Below are 16,188 nucleotides of genomic sequence, written 5' to 3'. Positions count from 1 at the left end.
TCAAATAAAAAAAAAATGTATGAAAAGTTTTCTTACATCCTGGCATCACAATTACAATTAAGAAAAAAGCATCCAAGAGTTGCTGGGACTTGTGAGTTCAGTTCATACAGGGCCGATCCTAGGCAGGGTGCACAGGGTGCTTTGCACCCAGGCGCCTGCAGAGGTGGGAGCGCCTAAGTGCCAGAGTTCTCCCATTCCTCCTTTTCTTCTTGTTTGTGTCTGTCCAGAACTGATGTGTGAGCATAGGGCAGCCCGTCCAGCTTGGCAGTGCTCGGGGGAGTGTCCGCTCCTTTTCCTTACACAAGGGTCCTAGTTTTCAATGGCTGCTTACTGCTGATGAATGAATTGTGAGTCTTGGATCCCGCACTGTCTCCTCCAACTCCAGTTGGAATGGTTAAAGTAAGAGGTACATTCTAAAATTAGATCTAGTACGAGTATGCTTGTGAGGCAGTAACCTTTTATTGTGGGCGAGAACGGATGTGAATAAACAATATGTACAGCACTGATGCAAATTGTTGATGTTCTAAAAAAAATACTTTTAATAATTAAACAAGTATTATTTAGCTGAATCTTTCTAATTTCTCCTAATAAAGGGTTTAGCTCAGGCGGGGTCTGTATTTCAGGTGGAAGGTGGAAGACTCTTCTGTAAAAAAACATTGTGAAAGGCTTTTCTGATATCTTGGTTCCTCAGACTGTAGATCAGAGGATTGAAGAGAGGGACAACCGTGGTGTAAAAGACAGACACCACTTTATCAGCAGCAAAATGATTATTAGTGCTCGGGCGAAGATAATTAAAAAGAATTGAGAAATAAAATACGAAGACCACAGTCAGATGAGAGGTACATGTAGAGAAAACTTTACTCCTTTTACCTTTAACTTTCATTTTCAGGACAGTTTTGAATATATAGAGGTAGGGAAAGATGGTCAGTATCAGAGACCCAACTCCAATGAACCCACCTGAGAGAAAGATGAGAAGAATGTTCATGTAGATGTCACTGCAGGAGATCTGAAACAACTGGGGCAAGTCACAGAAGAAGCTTTTTATAATATGTGAGCCACAGAATGATAATCTTAAGGCACAAAGTGTGTGAACCAAAGAATAGGTAAAACCGAGACACCAGACAGTGGAGGCCAACTGTACACACACTTTCCAACTCATGATCTGTGTGTAATGTAATGGCTGACAAATGGCGATATATCGATCATAGGACATGACAGCCAACAGAAAAATCTCAGAGTAGGCAAAGGATATAAAACAGAAGACTTGGGTTATACAAGCCATTATTGTAATATTTCTTGTCTTGGTGTGAAGGTCAAATAACATTCGGGGGCCGGTGACTGAAGAACAACAGAGGTCCAAACCGGCCAGGTTCCCAAGGAAGAAATACATAGGAACATGGAGGTGAGAGTCGGAGACTATAAGGAAGATGATCAGCAAATTACAGATTATTGTCAGAAGGTAGATGAGAAGGAAAAATAAAAACAGAGGGAGCTGAAGAGAGGGAAGGTCCGACAGTCCAGAAAGGACAAATCCAATTGTCTGATTCAGCATTACAATATTTAGGGTTAAAGTTCATAGGTCAAAGGTCAGTTAGGGTTAGGGTTGGAATTTAGGGTTAGGGTTGGAACTTAGGGTTAGGGTTGGAACTTAGCGTTAGGGTTGGGGTTAGGGTTGGAACTTAGGGTTAGGGTTAGGGTTGGGGTTAGGGTTGGAACTTAAGGTTAGGGTTGGAACTTAGGGTTAGGGTTAGGGTTGGAACTTAGGGTTAGGGTTGGAACTTAGGGTTAGGGTTGGGGTTAGAGTTAGGGTTGGAACTTAGGGTTAGGGTCAATTTTCCAACAAACCAAGCGGGATCTGGGAAAGGTAGGGGTTTTAGGGTGGGACTGGGTAGAGTCAATAAGTGCACTTAGGATTAGGTTTAAAGTTAGGGTTTGGGTTAGGATTAGATGGGTTAGGGTTAGATGAGGTTACATGGGTTAGGGTTTCCCCTTGAAAAATAATGCCAGGACTCAGGAATTGGAACAGGGACCTCCCCAGAGGTCAAAGGTCAGAAGGAGGTTTCCCAGAGGTCAAAGGTATATATTTTTTTGTGATATAAACATCCAAAAAAAACTAAATTCAGCTCTTCAATTTATTGTAGGACTTGATATATGCCAATCCAAAGTATCAAATATAGAAATGTTGACACAAAATGTGGTGCAGAAATCATTAGACAATTTCTTGTAATGTCAAATGTTAAAATTCTTTACCAGAAATCAATTTTTTTTGCTCAAAATTTAAAGTTCCTGCAGAATACATAGAGTAGAGTGTCACTGCTTTCCTTTATCCAAGATACAGAGAAAAGTCAGTTTTTACTGCAGAATCAGAAATAAAAATAAGACTTCCCCTAAACAAGATATTTATTTTAATGTATGTAATGTATGTAGTTCTGGAAGTCCAGGCTGTAATAACAAAGCCCTAATAAGGTTCTAAAAATGTGATTCATAATGCAATCATTGCTATATATCACAATATTTAGTCTGGAGATAAGAATATGTTTTACTTTCCCTGAGTTGCCCCCCTCCTCGAAACAGAATACCAGATAATTATTAGATATGTGCAATTTGTTTTGTTTCAATTTTTTTTTATGAATTTCGACAAACTTGATCATTCAGAAATATCCAAAAATTTAGTAAATTCGTAAATTTTAAAAAAAAATTACTAAATTTGTAAATTTGAAATAATTTGAGAATTTGTAAATTTGTAAATTCATTCATTTGAAAATTTAAAAAACAGAAAATTCTAAAATCTGAAATGGTAAACAAACTTTTAATAACTTGACTATTGCTAACTATTAAATTATAGGTATGATCGGAATTCTTAAATTTGTAAATTAGAAAATTAGAACATTCGTAAATTCGTAAATTCCAAGTTCGAAATTTAGAAAAAATTTAAATCCATAAATTTGAATATCCGGAAAATCAAAAATCCTGAAATTAAAAAATGTAAAAATTAAAAAATCTGAAAATTCAAAAGAACAAAAATCTGAATATTCAAAATAATAACTAACTAACTAACTAATAATAACTAACTATTAAAGTGTAGGTACTGGAATTTCCTTTCAAATTTGGCTGTTAGTAAACGCAACGAATACGATTTTATCCAATGTTACGAATTATCCAAAATAATGAATGCTGCATCTAAACAAATGGAACGTAACAAATTAATAATAAATAATAATAATAAAAAGGTTTTATTATTATTTTTGTTTTTAATATTAATAAATTGTCCCCTTACATTTGTTTACATACGGCATTCAATATTTAGGATAATTCAGAACTTTGGATAAATTTGTATTTGTTACTTTCACTAACAGCCAAATTTGAAATTGGAAATCCCACCGACATTTCCCCTTAATACTTGTCATCCTTCCCAGTCAATAAAACGACAGCTAGGAGTTGCCAGACCTTCTGATAGAGAGATATATTGTTTATAAACAGTGTTTATGAAGAAAGATACAAAGTAACATTATTTATAAATATTGATCAGACAGGATATAAAGAGATGCAAAAGCCCATTGTTTATAAACATTGTTCATACAGAATTTAGAGGAATCCAAATAAACATTATTTATAAACATTGATCAGGCAGGAAATAGAGAGATACAAAGTGACATTGTTTATAGACATTGATCAGACTGGAGATAGAGAGATACAAAGTAACATTGTTTATAAATATTGATCAGGCAGGAGATAGAGAAATAAAAAGTAACATTGTTTATAAACATTGACCAGGCAAGAGATAGAGAAATACAAAGTAACATTGTTTATAAACATTGGTCAGATACAAGATGGAGACAGGCAAGACAAATATTTTTATAAATAGAATGTTAAAAAGAAAATCTATTCCTATTGAACTTTAATCAGCCCTAACTAACCCTCCCCTTTTTGTTTTTCAAACAACATTTTTTTTTTTTTATATATATATAAATGTTGTAATTTTAAACAGGGCAAATCCTTTTTATCCATATTTTTTTATCCTAACATTGATCAATTTAAAAAATAGTTTTTTTTTTAGTTTTGATACATTTTTTATCTATGAATTGCTTCAAGAATAAAATAATTTTTAGACAATATCAAAGACCAGATATAATTGTCTGATTCCGCATTACAATGTTTAGGGTTAAAGTTCATAGGTCAAAGGTCAGTTAGGGTTAGGGTTGGAATTTAGGGTTAGAGTTAGGGTTGGGGTTAGGGTTGGAACTTAGGGTTAGGGTTGGAACTTAGCATTAGCGTTAGGGTTGGGGTTAGGGTTGGAACTTAGGGTTAGGGTTGGAACTTAGGGTTAGGGTTGGAACTTAGCATTAGGGTTAGGGTTGGAACTTAGGGTTAGAGTTGGAACTTAGGGTTAGGGTTGGAAGTTAGGGTTAGGGTTAGGATTGGAACTTAGGGTTAGGGTTGGAACTTAGGGTTAAAGTTAGGGTTGGGGTTAGAGTTAGGGTTGGAACTTAGGGTTAGGGTAAATTTTACAACAAACCAAGCGGGATCTGGGAAAGGTAGGGGTTTTAGGGTGGGACTGGGTAGAGTCAATAAGTGGAGATGCACTTGAGGTTAGGTTTAAAGTTAGGGTTAGGGTTTGGGTTAGGATTAGATAGGTTAGGGTTAGATGAGTTAGGGTTACATGGGTTAGGGTTTCCCCTTGAAAAATTAGGCCAGGACTCAGGAATTGAAACAGGGACCTCCCCAGAGGTCAAATGTCAGAAGGAGGTTTCCCAGAGGTCAATGGTATATATTTTTTGTGATATAAACATTCATAAAAAACGAAGTCATTTGCATATTCTACGCCGACCGCAATGGAATCGCCACCTAGCGGCCGGCCTAGAATTGCAGCCTAAGATCCAACAGTGTAAGTCAATTACACCTGTTGGATCTTAGGGCTATCTATGCGTAACCTGACTCTATGAATCAGGCGCATAGATACGATGGGCGGATCACAGAGATACGCCGTCGTATCTCTTTTGTGAATCTGGCCCCATAAGCCTTCAATGACAGATTCGACCTTAATTAATTTTGATTTTCGGACAAATGCATTTTTTTAACGAAAAACAAAATAAATAAAAATTAATTTCGGGAGTAACTAAATACACTTATTTTTCGGACGAAAACGAAATTTCGAAACAAAATATTTCAGTGTGCACATGTCTCCTGCCTTATACAGTATTTTTGTATCAGTGTCTGCAGCATAATAAAGTAGAACCAAATGTTGCAATATTGCTGAATGTGACATAGATAACTCCTCCACAAAGATGTACAAATACAAACTCTTGGAGCATGAGCAAATATTTACTTAATTTTTCACAGGAGAAAGATTTTTTTGGGCATCAGAGAGTCATTTAGCACCACAGAAAAAAAAATATAAATTTATTTAAAGAGCATTAAAAGCAGTATAAATGAATATGTCCAAAATGACTATACAATACATAAACAGGTACAAACTGATTGGATTTCTACATGTTTCGCCATTCCAATGGCTTCTTCAGGAGAATTAAAAGCAGTATAAAGACATGAATATGTCCAAGATGACCATACAATACATAAACAGATGCAAACTGATTGGATCTCTACATGTTTTTGCCATTCCAATGGCTTCTTCAGGAGAATTATTATCAGGCACTGTACAAATGTTGGTCCCACTTTATTATGCTGCAGCCAATGATACATAAATACTGTCTTTATACTGCTTTTAATGTTCTTTAAATATATTTATATTTCTTCTACTTTTTTTTTTTTTTGCACCTTTAAAATCCCGAAAATCCTTTGGTCTTCGAGAGGCTATGCATTAACTTAATTGTTAATCATCTGAATATTTGACATAGAAAATAATAAACACATACCGTATATACTCCAGTATAAGCCGACCCGAATATAAGCCGAGGCACCTAATTTTACCACAAAAAACTGGGAAAACGTATTGACTCGAGTATAAGCCTAGGGTGTCCATCTGCATGCCTCACTGTACCTCACTGTGTCCATGTCCATGCCTCACTGTGCCTCACTGTGTCCATGTGCATGCCTCACCAGGGCTGGACTGGGACAGAAATTTGGCTCTGGACTTCATCCAGACTGGCCTACTTTGACAAGTATCTCCCATGGTGGCCGGACAACTCCCGCACCCCCCCTCGGCCACCCAAGCCCCCTCTCCCCCTTCACTAGCCACTAGCCGTTCTACTTTATTAGAGTAGAAGGGCTGGTACTGCACCTCTTATAGGCAGTACCAGTGGGGAAGCTAGACATTATTTCACCCGGGCCAAAGAATCAGTTCGTTGACCCCCTCCCCCTATGGGACAAGATTAGGTAGAAGTGAGAAACTCCCAGGCCATAGCTGTTGAGCCAGCTGTCTGTCCCCTCCCCCCATGATCCTCTGTCGTCCCCCCTGCTTCTTTGTTCCCCCCTGGTGAGTGCTGCGGGGAGGGAGAGACAGAGGAGTGGAGGGGGGCTGCAGTCTGCTGTCACTGAAGCCGGACCCACTGAGCCATCGGCCCACCGGGAAACTCCCTGTAGCCCCAATGGCCAGTCCATCCCTGTGCCTCACTGTGCCCATGCCTCACTGTGTCCATGCATCACTGTGTCCATGCCTCACTGTGCCCATGCCTCACTGTGCCTATGCCTCACTGTGTCAATGCCTCACTGTGCCCATGCCTCACTGTGTCCATGACTAGACTGACATTTAACATGGGAGTCTATGGAAAGGGTGTCCGGCTTTGAAAAATCGGTGCTCCCCAGCTGTAAATCCTCTGGACAACAAACTTTGCACACTTGTAGAGGCGAAATGGGGCTACAGGTGTGCCAAGTTCCGGGTCCAGGGAACCTTTGACCGGCCAGTGCCGGGTCCCCAAAGTCACTGGAGAAATTACCATTTAACATGGGAGTCTATGGAAGGGGTGCCCGGTTTGAAAAATCGGTGCTCCCCGGCCATAGGTCCCCTGGACAACAAACTTTACACACTTGTAGAGGAAGAGTGGGCCTACATGTGGGCCAAGTTTGGTACCGGGTCCCCAAAGTCTGGGAAATCAGTCACAAAAAGGTGACTCGAGTATAAGCCGAGGGGGGCATTTTCAGCACAAAAAAATGTGCTGAAAAACTTGGCTTATACTCGAGTATATACGGTAATTAAAAAGTGACACGTTCTCTTTAACATATTAATACCAATGCAATCAATGAAATATTCAGTACAGGAATCTATGGTAATAAATCATTTAATAGATTAAGTTACACTTCTATCCATCCAAAGCATAGAGAAGCATAAAAAAATGTGTGTAAGGCGTGAGAATGTTTTCCGAATTTACCAATTTGGACTTGATATCAAATGTTATCTTCCTGACATCTAAAAAAAGTCAAAAGCCATGTTAGCAGTAAGAGAATTTTTTTAACTGTACCCAAAAATATTTTTAAAGAAAAAAAAAATTATTTGGTTGAGCAAACTTTATAAATATTAATGCCTGGTACCTATAAAAAAAAAACAGGTAATTAAAATTTAAATAAATACCTAAAAAATTCCAGACTGATAAAATGGTAATTTTATTCTTTGTTTTGTTCTTTCCTCTGATACCCCCCAAGAAGAAGTGAATGCTGATAAAAGAGGAATGGGGGAGTCTCCTATGGAAGGGTCATCTCAGAGGCAGCAGGTCTAATGCAAATACATTTTGCTGAAGAAAGTGACATTACTATGACAGAAAATCCATCTGAAATTTCTGGTCACAATTCATTTTTACTACAAGCACATACATATATTTATTACTATACAGAAATTTCCCCTGACACCTTTAGAGCACACAGGAGGGTACATTGGCTCTGCATTCATCAAAATAATTGCTACATAAAATAAAGCATTGCTATGATTCATTTATTCCCTGCCGACACACAACTTTATCCCTTCTGATAATTTCAGAAAATGGAAGATAGATAGAAGAAGCCAGGTCATATTCTATTGTATTTGATTACATTCTATTCAATTCCATTCTGTTCTTTACTATTCTTTGATTTTCATTCTATTGTTTTATCATTTTATATTCTATTTTATCGTATTCTTTTTTAGAAATCGATTTATATTTTTTAGATTTTGATTCAAATTTGCTTTCAATTTTCATTCGAATTTGTTTTCGAATCGAATTGTTTTCGAATTCGATTCGAATAGAATTTGTTTTCGAATCCGATTGAAATATTATCAAATCCGGTCGAAATATTTTTGAATTCGACTGGATTTTTCGAAATTCGGTCGAAAACGAATTTAACACATGTAACAAATCTAACTTAACGAAATTAATTAAATAATGAATTAAAACGAAACAAAAATTTTTTTCCCTTTTGCACATGCCTAGAGAAGACACTGGGGGCCGTGTTATGCCCCGTACACACGATCTGGCTTTTGCCCGGCCAAACTCGCATCGGAATTTCCGACGGAATTCCATCGGAGTAAAAGAAAACATGTTCTCTATCTAAATTCCTCGGAATATCCAATGGAAAAAACTCTGATGCGGCATACACACGGTCAGAAATTTTCGATGGAAAAAGTCCATCTATATAGCACAGGCTATCCCCCGGAACACACGGCGTCATACAGCTTAGTATATTGCTCTGGCTGCCTTACCCTTGAGGGCTCTCAGTACATAAATACTTGGATTCAGACTTGATGCACTTGGCTGCATTACATTGGATGCCTACGTTTCTCTGCCACTCCCACTGTCCCGGAATCAATGTTCATATATCTTTAAAGCGGATGTGCCACTAAAAAAATATATTAAAAGCCAGCAGCTACAAATACTGCAGCTGCTGACTTTTAATATAAGGACACTTACCTGTCCTGGAGTCCAGCGCCGATCGCAGCAGATGACGAGCCGATCGCTTGTCACCCTGCTGCTCCCCCCTCCATCCTCGGTGAGGGAACCAGGAAGTGAAGCGCTCCGGCTTCACTGCCCGGTTCCCTACGGCGCATGCGCGAGTCGCGCTGCGCCCGCCGATTGGCTCCCGCTGTGTGCTGGGAGCCGAGTGTTCCCAGCATACAACGGGGGACGGACGGGAAGCAAGGAAAAAACCCGTCCTTTGCCCGTATCGTAGGGCCGGAAGTGGGTGCAGATACCTGTCTGTAGACAGGTATCTGCACCCCCCTCCCCCCTGAAAGGTGTCAAATGTGACACCGGAGGGGGGGAGGGTTCCGATCAGCGGGACTCCACTTTAGAGTGGAGATCCGCTTTAAACCATTAGAGTTTTTGGAGATATCTCTGGCCCTTTCCTACTATATATGGAACTCCCTTTTATGATCTTCTCGACATATATGTATATGATCCGGATTTTTCTAAGATAAAGAAATGTATTTTTCTACTGTTACTTTCTTCTGCTCGTCCTGAGGAAGCCCAACGGCGAAACGCGTAGACGATGCACAGACAATATTTTCCATATCATATATCCTATATGTTTTTTTTATTGATCTGTTTTGTTAATTTTCTATTTTTTGTAAAATTTATATTTTTGATATTCCCGTCTTGCCCCTAAAGTCCGACCATCAATTACCATTTATCTTATGAATTATCTTTTTTTTGTCTTCTAAACCTACGGATGTGGCAATGTGAGTGCTCCCCCCTCTTTCCCATTTTTTTATGAGTTACAGACAGAAGAACAGGAAGTGAGGATTTCTCAGAAGAAATAAGGACATTTAAAAGCAAAATGGAAGGATGAGGTAAGTGAAGGAGGACGGCACTAAGGTAAAGGAAGCTATTTAGGGAAACAAATTGTATCTTTACAACCCCTTTAAGATTCAATCCAAACTTCAGCAAACAGGCAAACTAAATGGGGGGTTGCCCTTAACGCCAAATGGCTGCAGCAGAAAATCATAAATATAACAGCAGTATTATTATGGCTGCTAAATGTGACCTTCCTGTTTAGGCTCCTGGTTTTCTAGGAAGCCAACCGCCACTGGCATCCTAACAACCAATTATGCGCCCACTCATCTCCCGGCTGAGAGATTCTGAACCAGAAGCTAAATGCAAACAAAGGGGTCGGTATGGCATTGGCAAGCATACCCACCCCTTTGTTTACATAGAAGCTGCTGGATGGGGAAATGTCATTTATAGCAAGTCTCCATCAGGAGCGGATTGTGTCGCCAAATTGGTGTTTTTGTTTTGGTGGATCTACGTTCTACGGACATTGTTCATCAAGACAGAATATGGATCTACATCAGTGGTCATCAACCCTGTCCTCGGGGGCCCACTAACAGGCCAGGTTTTATATATTACCTTGGGGAGATGCAGACTAGAATACGGCAATCACTGAACAGCAAATGATATCACCTGTGATGTATTTCAGTTATCTTGCAAACCTGGCCTGTTAGTGGGCCCTGAGGGACAGGGTTGATGATCTACATCACTGGATGACATGAGTGACAATGAATTAAAATTGTTGGATTATTTTTCTAAAATTTGTTTACTTACTTTTCACATTTTTGGGTGAAAAAGTTACCCTTACTTATTCCCCTGGTGTCCGAGGTCCCTCTTATTTTTAGCCCAACTCTATTTTATGCCAGGAATGGGACCAGAAGCCCCATAATGTTGCCAAAATACCAAGCTGTATACTGTATGTAATTGTATCAAAAAAATGTGGTTAACCATGTGTATCTCTCCTCTGTAGCTGCTGTTCAGAAGGTGTTAAATGCCTATACAAACATTTTCATTTTATACTACAGTACATACATTACGGCCCGGATTCAGATAGGAGATACGACGGTGTATCTCCTGATACGCTGTCGTATCTCTGAGTGTGGGAGGTCGTATCTATGCGCCTGATTCATAGAATCAGTTACGCATAGATTTCCTTAGATCCGACCGGCGTAAGTGTCTTACACCGTCGTTTCTTAGGCTGCATATTTATGCTGGCCGCTATGTGGCGCTTTCGTATAGTTACGCAAGGAATATGCTAATTAGGTATTTACGCCGATTCAGAAACGTACGTCCCGCCGGCGCATTTTTTTACGTTGTTTACGTTAGGCTTTTTTTAGTGTATAGTTACCCCTGCTATATGAGGCGTAGCTAATGATAAGTATGGACGTCGCTCCCGTGCCGAGTTTTGAAAATTTTACATTGTTTGCGTAAGTCGTTCGTGAATAGGGCTGGACGTCATTTACGCTCACGTCGAATCCAATACGTCCTTGTGGCGTACTTTGGAGCAATGCACAATGGGATATTTCACGGACGGCGAATGCGCCGTTAAAAAAAAACGTCAAAAACGCGGGGTCATCTTAAATTTAAATGAAACACGCCCACAACATCCCCATTTGAATTAGGCGGACTTACGCCGCCACACATACGTTACGCCGCCGTAACTAAGGGCGCAAGTTCTTTCTGCATACGGAACTTGCGCCCAAAGATACAGCGGCATAACGTATCTAAGATACGTTACATCCGCAGATAGATAGAGCATTCTATCTGAATCTGGGCCACAGTGTGTATCTCATACATATCAAATTAAACGAAAATAAGAGATATAAAGTAGACATGTCCAATTAGTTTTGTTTCAAATTCTTTTTTAGACGAAATTCATCAAATTCCGAAATTTGAAAATATTCTAACTAACGAAAACCCGTTTTGCTAATTATTTCCGAAATTTGAAAGTCCAAAAAATCTAAAATTCGGAAATTTGAAAATCCGAGATGTGAAAAATCTGAAATTCTAAAATTCAAAGTTTTCAAATCTGAAACTCCGAAAATCCAAATATAAGAACGAAAATTCGGAAACCTGAAAATTCGAAAATCTGAAATAATAACTAACTAATAATAACTCTTATTAACTTTTAAATTATAGGTATTGGAATTCCTTTCAAAACTGGCTGTTGAACATAATGAATACAAATGTATCCAAAGTTATGAATTATCTGTAATAACGAATGTTGCATCTAAATGAATGGAACGCAACAAACTAATAATAATAATAATAATAATAATAATAATAATAATAATAATAAAATCTTTTTATTATTATTATTTATTATTATCAATTCCTTATGTTCCATTCGTTTAGATGCGGCATTCGTTATTTCGGATAATTTGTAACCTTGGATAAATTCGTAAATCATCACGTTCACTAACAGCCAAATTTGAAAGGAAATTCCAATATCTATAATTTAATAGTTAGTTGATATTGGTTAGTTATTATTTCAGATTTTCAAATTTTCAAATTTTCGGAATTTCATTCTTATTTTTGGATTTTTTAATTTTCAAATTTCCGGATTTTTTAATTTTCTGAATCTTCGAACTTCTGAATTTCCAAATTTATACAAAGTTACGAATTATGTGAAATAATGAATGTTGCATCTAAACGAATGGAACACAACAAACTAATAATAATAATAATAATAAAAACTTTTGATTAATATTATTTTTTATTATCAATTCGTTATGTTCCATTCATTTAGATGCAGCATTCGTTATTTCGAATAATTTGTAACCTCGGATAAATTCGTAATTCGTCACGTTCACTAATAGCCAAATTTGAAAGGAAATTCCAATATCTATAATTTATTAGATAGTTAATATTAGTTTTTTCAGATTTTCAAATTTTCGGATTTTCAAATTTTCCGAATTTTGGGCCAGATTCACAAAAGAGATACGACGGCGTATCTCCTGATACGCCGTCGTATCTCTGTGATCCGCCCGTCGTAACTATGTGGCTGATTCATAGAATCAGTTACGCATAGATCTCCCTAAGATCCGACAGGTGTAATTGACTTACGCCGTTGGATCTTAGGATGCAATTCTAGGCCGGCCGCAAGGTGGCGATTCCATTGCGGTCGGCGTAGAATATGCAAATGACTAGTTACGGCGATTCACGAACGTACGCTTTACCCGTCGCTCTAAATTTACGTTGTTTCCGTCGAGATACGCCGCGTAAAACTAAGACTGCCCTCTAGGTGGCCTAGCCAATGTTACGTATGGCCGTCGTTCCCGCGTAGAAATTTTTAAATTCACGTCGTTTGCATAAGTCGTCCGTGAATGGCGCTGGACGCCATTTACGTTAACGTCGAAACCAATGACGTCCTTGCGACGTCATTTAGCGCAATTGCACATCGGGTAATTTGACGGATGGAGCAATGCGCAGTACGTTCGGCGCGGGAACGCGCCTAATTTAAATGGTGCCCGCACCATTTGAATTAGGCGGGCTTGCGCCAAGCGGATTTACGTTACACCGCCGCAAGTTTACAGGTAAGAGCTTTGTGAATCAGGCACTTACGCTGTAAACCTGCGGCGGTGTAATGTAAATGGGATACGTTACGCCGCCGCAGCGTAACGTATTTGTACCTGAATCTGGCCCTTTGTTCTTATTTTTGGATCTCCGAATTTCCAAATTTCCAGATTTTTGAATTTTCAAATTTCTGAATCTTCGAACTTCTGAATTTCCGAATTTATACAAAGTTACGAATTATCTGAAATAATGAATGTTGCATCTAAACGAATGGAACGCAACAAACTAATAATAATAATAAAAACGTATTATTATTATTATTTATTATTATCAATTCGTTATGTTCCATACATTTAGATGCGGCATTCGTTATTTCAGATAATTTGTAACCTCGGATAAATTTGTAATTCATCACGTTCACTAACAGCCAAATTTGAAAGGAAATTCCAATATCTATAATTTAATAGTTTGTTATTATTTCAGATTTTAGAATTTTTGGATTTTCAAATTTTTCGGAATTTCGTTCTTATTTTTGGATTTCCAAATTTCCAAATTTTTGAATTTTCGAATTTCTGAATCTTCAAACTTCTGAATTTCTGAATCTACTTGAAATAACACATTTTGATCATAATGAATGACCAGAAAAATTAAAAAACAAAAACGAATTAAACGAAAAAAAAATTACAAATTTGTTGGCAGTGCACATGTCTAATATAAAGGTGAAAATCAATCAGTCCCCAAAAAGTGTTCCAAGGACAAAAGAACTGTTCATTCCATAGTAGACTTCTTCATAAAAGTGCTTCATACTCAACAATTCATAAATAGTGAAGTGCTGAAGAACTACAAAAATATTATGCCGTGAGAGTGTAGTACACGCCCCTCTCATGACCCTACTCACCAAAAAGAATGGACACCCAGCTTTCCAGCATAAGGGTCTAACACGCTTTTATATGGTGAGGGGGTGCTCAAAGGATCTCCTTTCTCCTCCTGTGCCTCCCGTAGACTGGTACCTAAAGTATGCAGCTTCCGCTGTAGGTATCACTTGTGTGCCACCAGTGTCAATAGAGGGAGAGAAACTCTCAAAGTGTAGTAATTTAATTTATTCAGTTAAAAAAAGTTTAAAATTACCCTACGTGGAGGGAATGCGGAGAAGAAGGAAATCATGCTCATATCTGGTGGCAATGCAAATTTATCCAAATATACTGGATGGAGGTATTGGCCCTAATAAAACAGATAGATGGGAAGGAGATAGGTTTGGATCCCTGGAAATGTCTATTTCACGCTATGGAAGGTCAGAGGAAAGATTATAGAGCATCCCTCACTCCATTTCTTTTAAATGCAGCGAAAGCATTAATTCCGAGAAATTGGAGAAATAAAGATCCACCAAAGATAAAAGAATGGTTTAGTGAGGTAGATAAAATAAGAGTAATGGAAGAGCTAATAAGTTATCAAGAAGAGGCAGAAATAAAATTCCAAGAAATCTGGGGGAAATGGATATATTTTAAGCAATCCCAGACCTATCTGAAGATTATGGGGAAAGAAGACAGCTTGTAGGTTGATATCTAGAAAGACATCTTCCCCCTCCCCTCTCTCCCTGGGTTTTTTTTTTCTCTCTCTTCTTCCCCTTCCTCTTACTCTTTTTCACATAATTAGAAGTGATGGGAGGACAGAAGGTCCACCATCTCACTTCCCTAAAAAATAAGGACACGGGGATAGGGATGGGTTATACTATAAAAGCGATAAGTTTGTTAGGGGGTGCTTTCACCCCCCTTTTTTTTTATATATATACACTTTAAAAAAAATTCACTTTGGCCCCCTCCCCCCCTTTTTTTTTTTTTAACTAGGGAGAAGGGAGAGGAGAATGTGCCTTTAATTTAAAAGGACATCACTATAGAGATAGTATTGTAACGGCGGACCCAACTCTGTACCCACACAAAATGTTCTTTGTTATTTTTGTAATATGTAGTCTGTAAATGTTAATGTTATATGTGTGAAGAACCTGTGAATTTTTATGACCGATATTTAAAAAAAAAAAATGTATTAAGAAAGTATGTAAAGTTCTTCTATTTATGTGAAAAATAATAAAAACAATTGAAATATAAAATGACCCTACAACAAGAAAGGCAAATATTCACTTAGCAGAGCATAGGCAATCAATACAAGCCTCTTCCGGGTCCGCCGCAGCTCAGCATACGTTCCACGGATATCAGAAGTGACGTGACATGGCTAGAAACCAGGAATTCTGACGAAGCATTTCACCCCTCTCACCGACATTGTCAAAGGACCCGGAAGAGGCTTGTATTGATTGCCTATACTTTGCAAAGCGAATATTTGCTTTCCTTGTTGTAAGTGTAAATTTGTACTTTTTTACTAAATAAATTAAATTACTACACTGTGGGAGATTCTCTCCCTCTATTGACCCTGGTGGGACACAAGTGATACTTACAGTGGCAGCTGCATACTAGACAAGCCACGCACTGACGTCACCGCGTTGAATAAGAATGAAATTCCGAAAATTTGAAAATCTGAAATAATAACTAACCAATATCAACTAACTATTAAATTATAGATATTGGAATTTCCTTTCAAATTTGGCTGTTAGTGAACGTGGCGAATTACGAATTTATCCGAGGTTACAAATTATCCGAAATAACGAATGCCGCATCTAAACGAATGGAACATAACGAATTGATAATAATAAATAATAATAATAAAAAGTTTTTATTATTTCTAGTTCGTTGCGTTCCATTAGTTTAGATGAAGCATTTGCTATTTCAGATAATTCGTAACTTTGGATAAATTCGGAAATTCAGAAGTTGGAAGATTCAGAAATTCTAAAATTCTAAAATCCGAATATTTGGAAATTCAAAAATCCAAAAATAAGAACAAAGGGCCAGATTCATGTAGATTTACGGCGGCGTAACGTATCCCGTTTACGTTACGCCGCCGCAAGTTTTCGGGCGTAAGTGCTTGATTCACAATG

At 38.0% G+C, this 16,188-nt stretch overlaps 1 protein-coding gene across 1 annotated transcript; it reads right to left on the bottom strand.

The window, feature by feature from the left end:
* Positions 1-619: 619 nt before the first annotated feature.
* LOC120942567 (olfactory receptor 8D4-like) lies at positions 620-1,520 on the bottom strand. Its single transcript, XM_040355546.1, has one exon. The coding sequence runs from the start codon at positions 1,388-1,390 to the stop codon at positions 620-622; it is 771 nt and encodes a 256-aa protein (XP_040211480.1). The 5' UTR covers positions 1,391-1,520.
* Between the last annotated feature and the right edge of the window lie 14,668 nt (positions 1,521-16,188).

Source organism: Rana temporaria, chromosome 6 (assembly GCF_905171775.1).
Source record: "Rana temporaria chromosome 6, aRanTem1.1, whole genome shotgun sequence".
Lineage (NCBI taxonomy): Eukaryota > Metazoa > Chordata > Amphibia > Anura > Ranidae > Rana > Rana temporaria.
The sequence above is the reverse complement of the archived record's forward strand: the minus strand, read 5'-3'. Positions and strand labels throughout refer to the sequence as shown.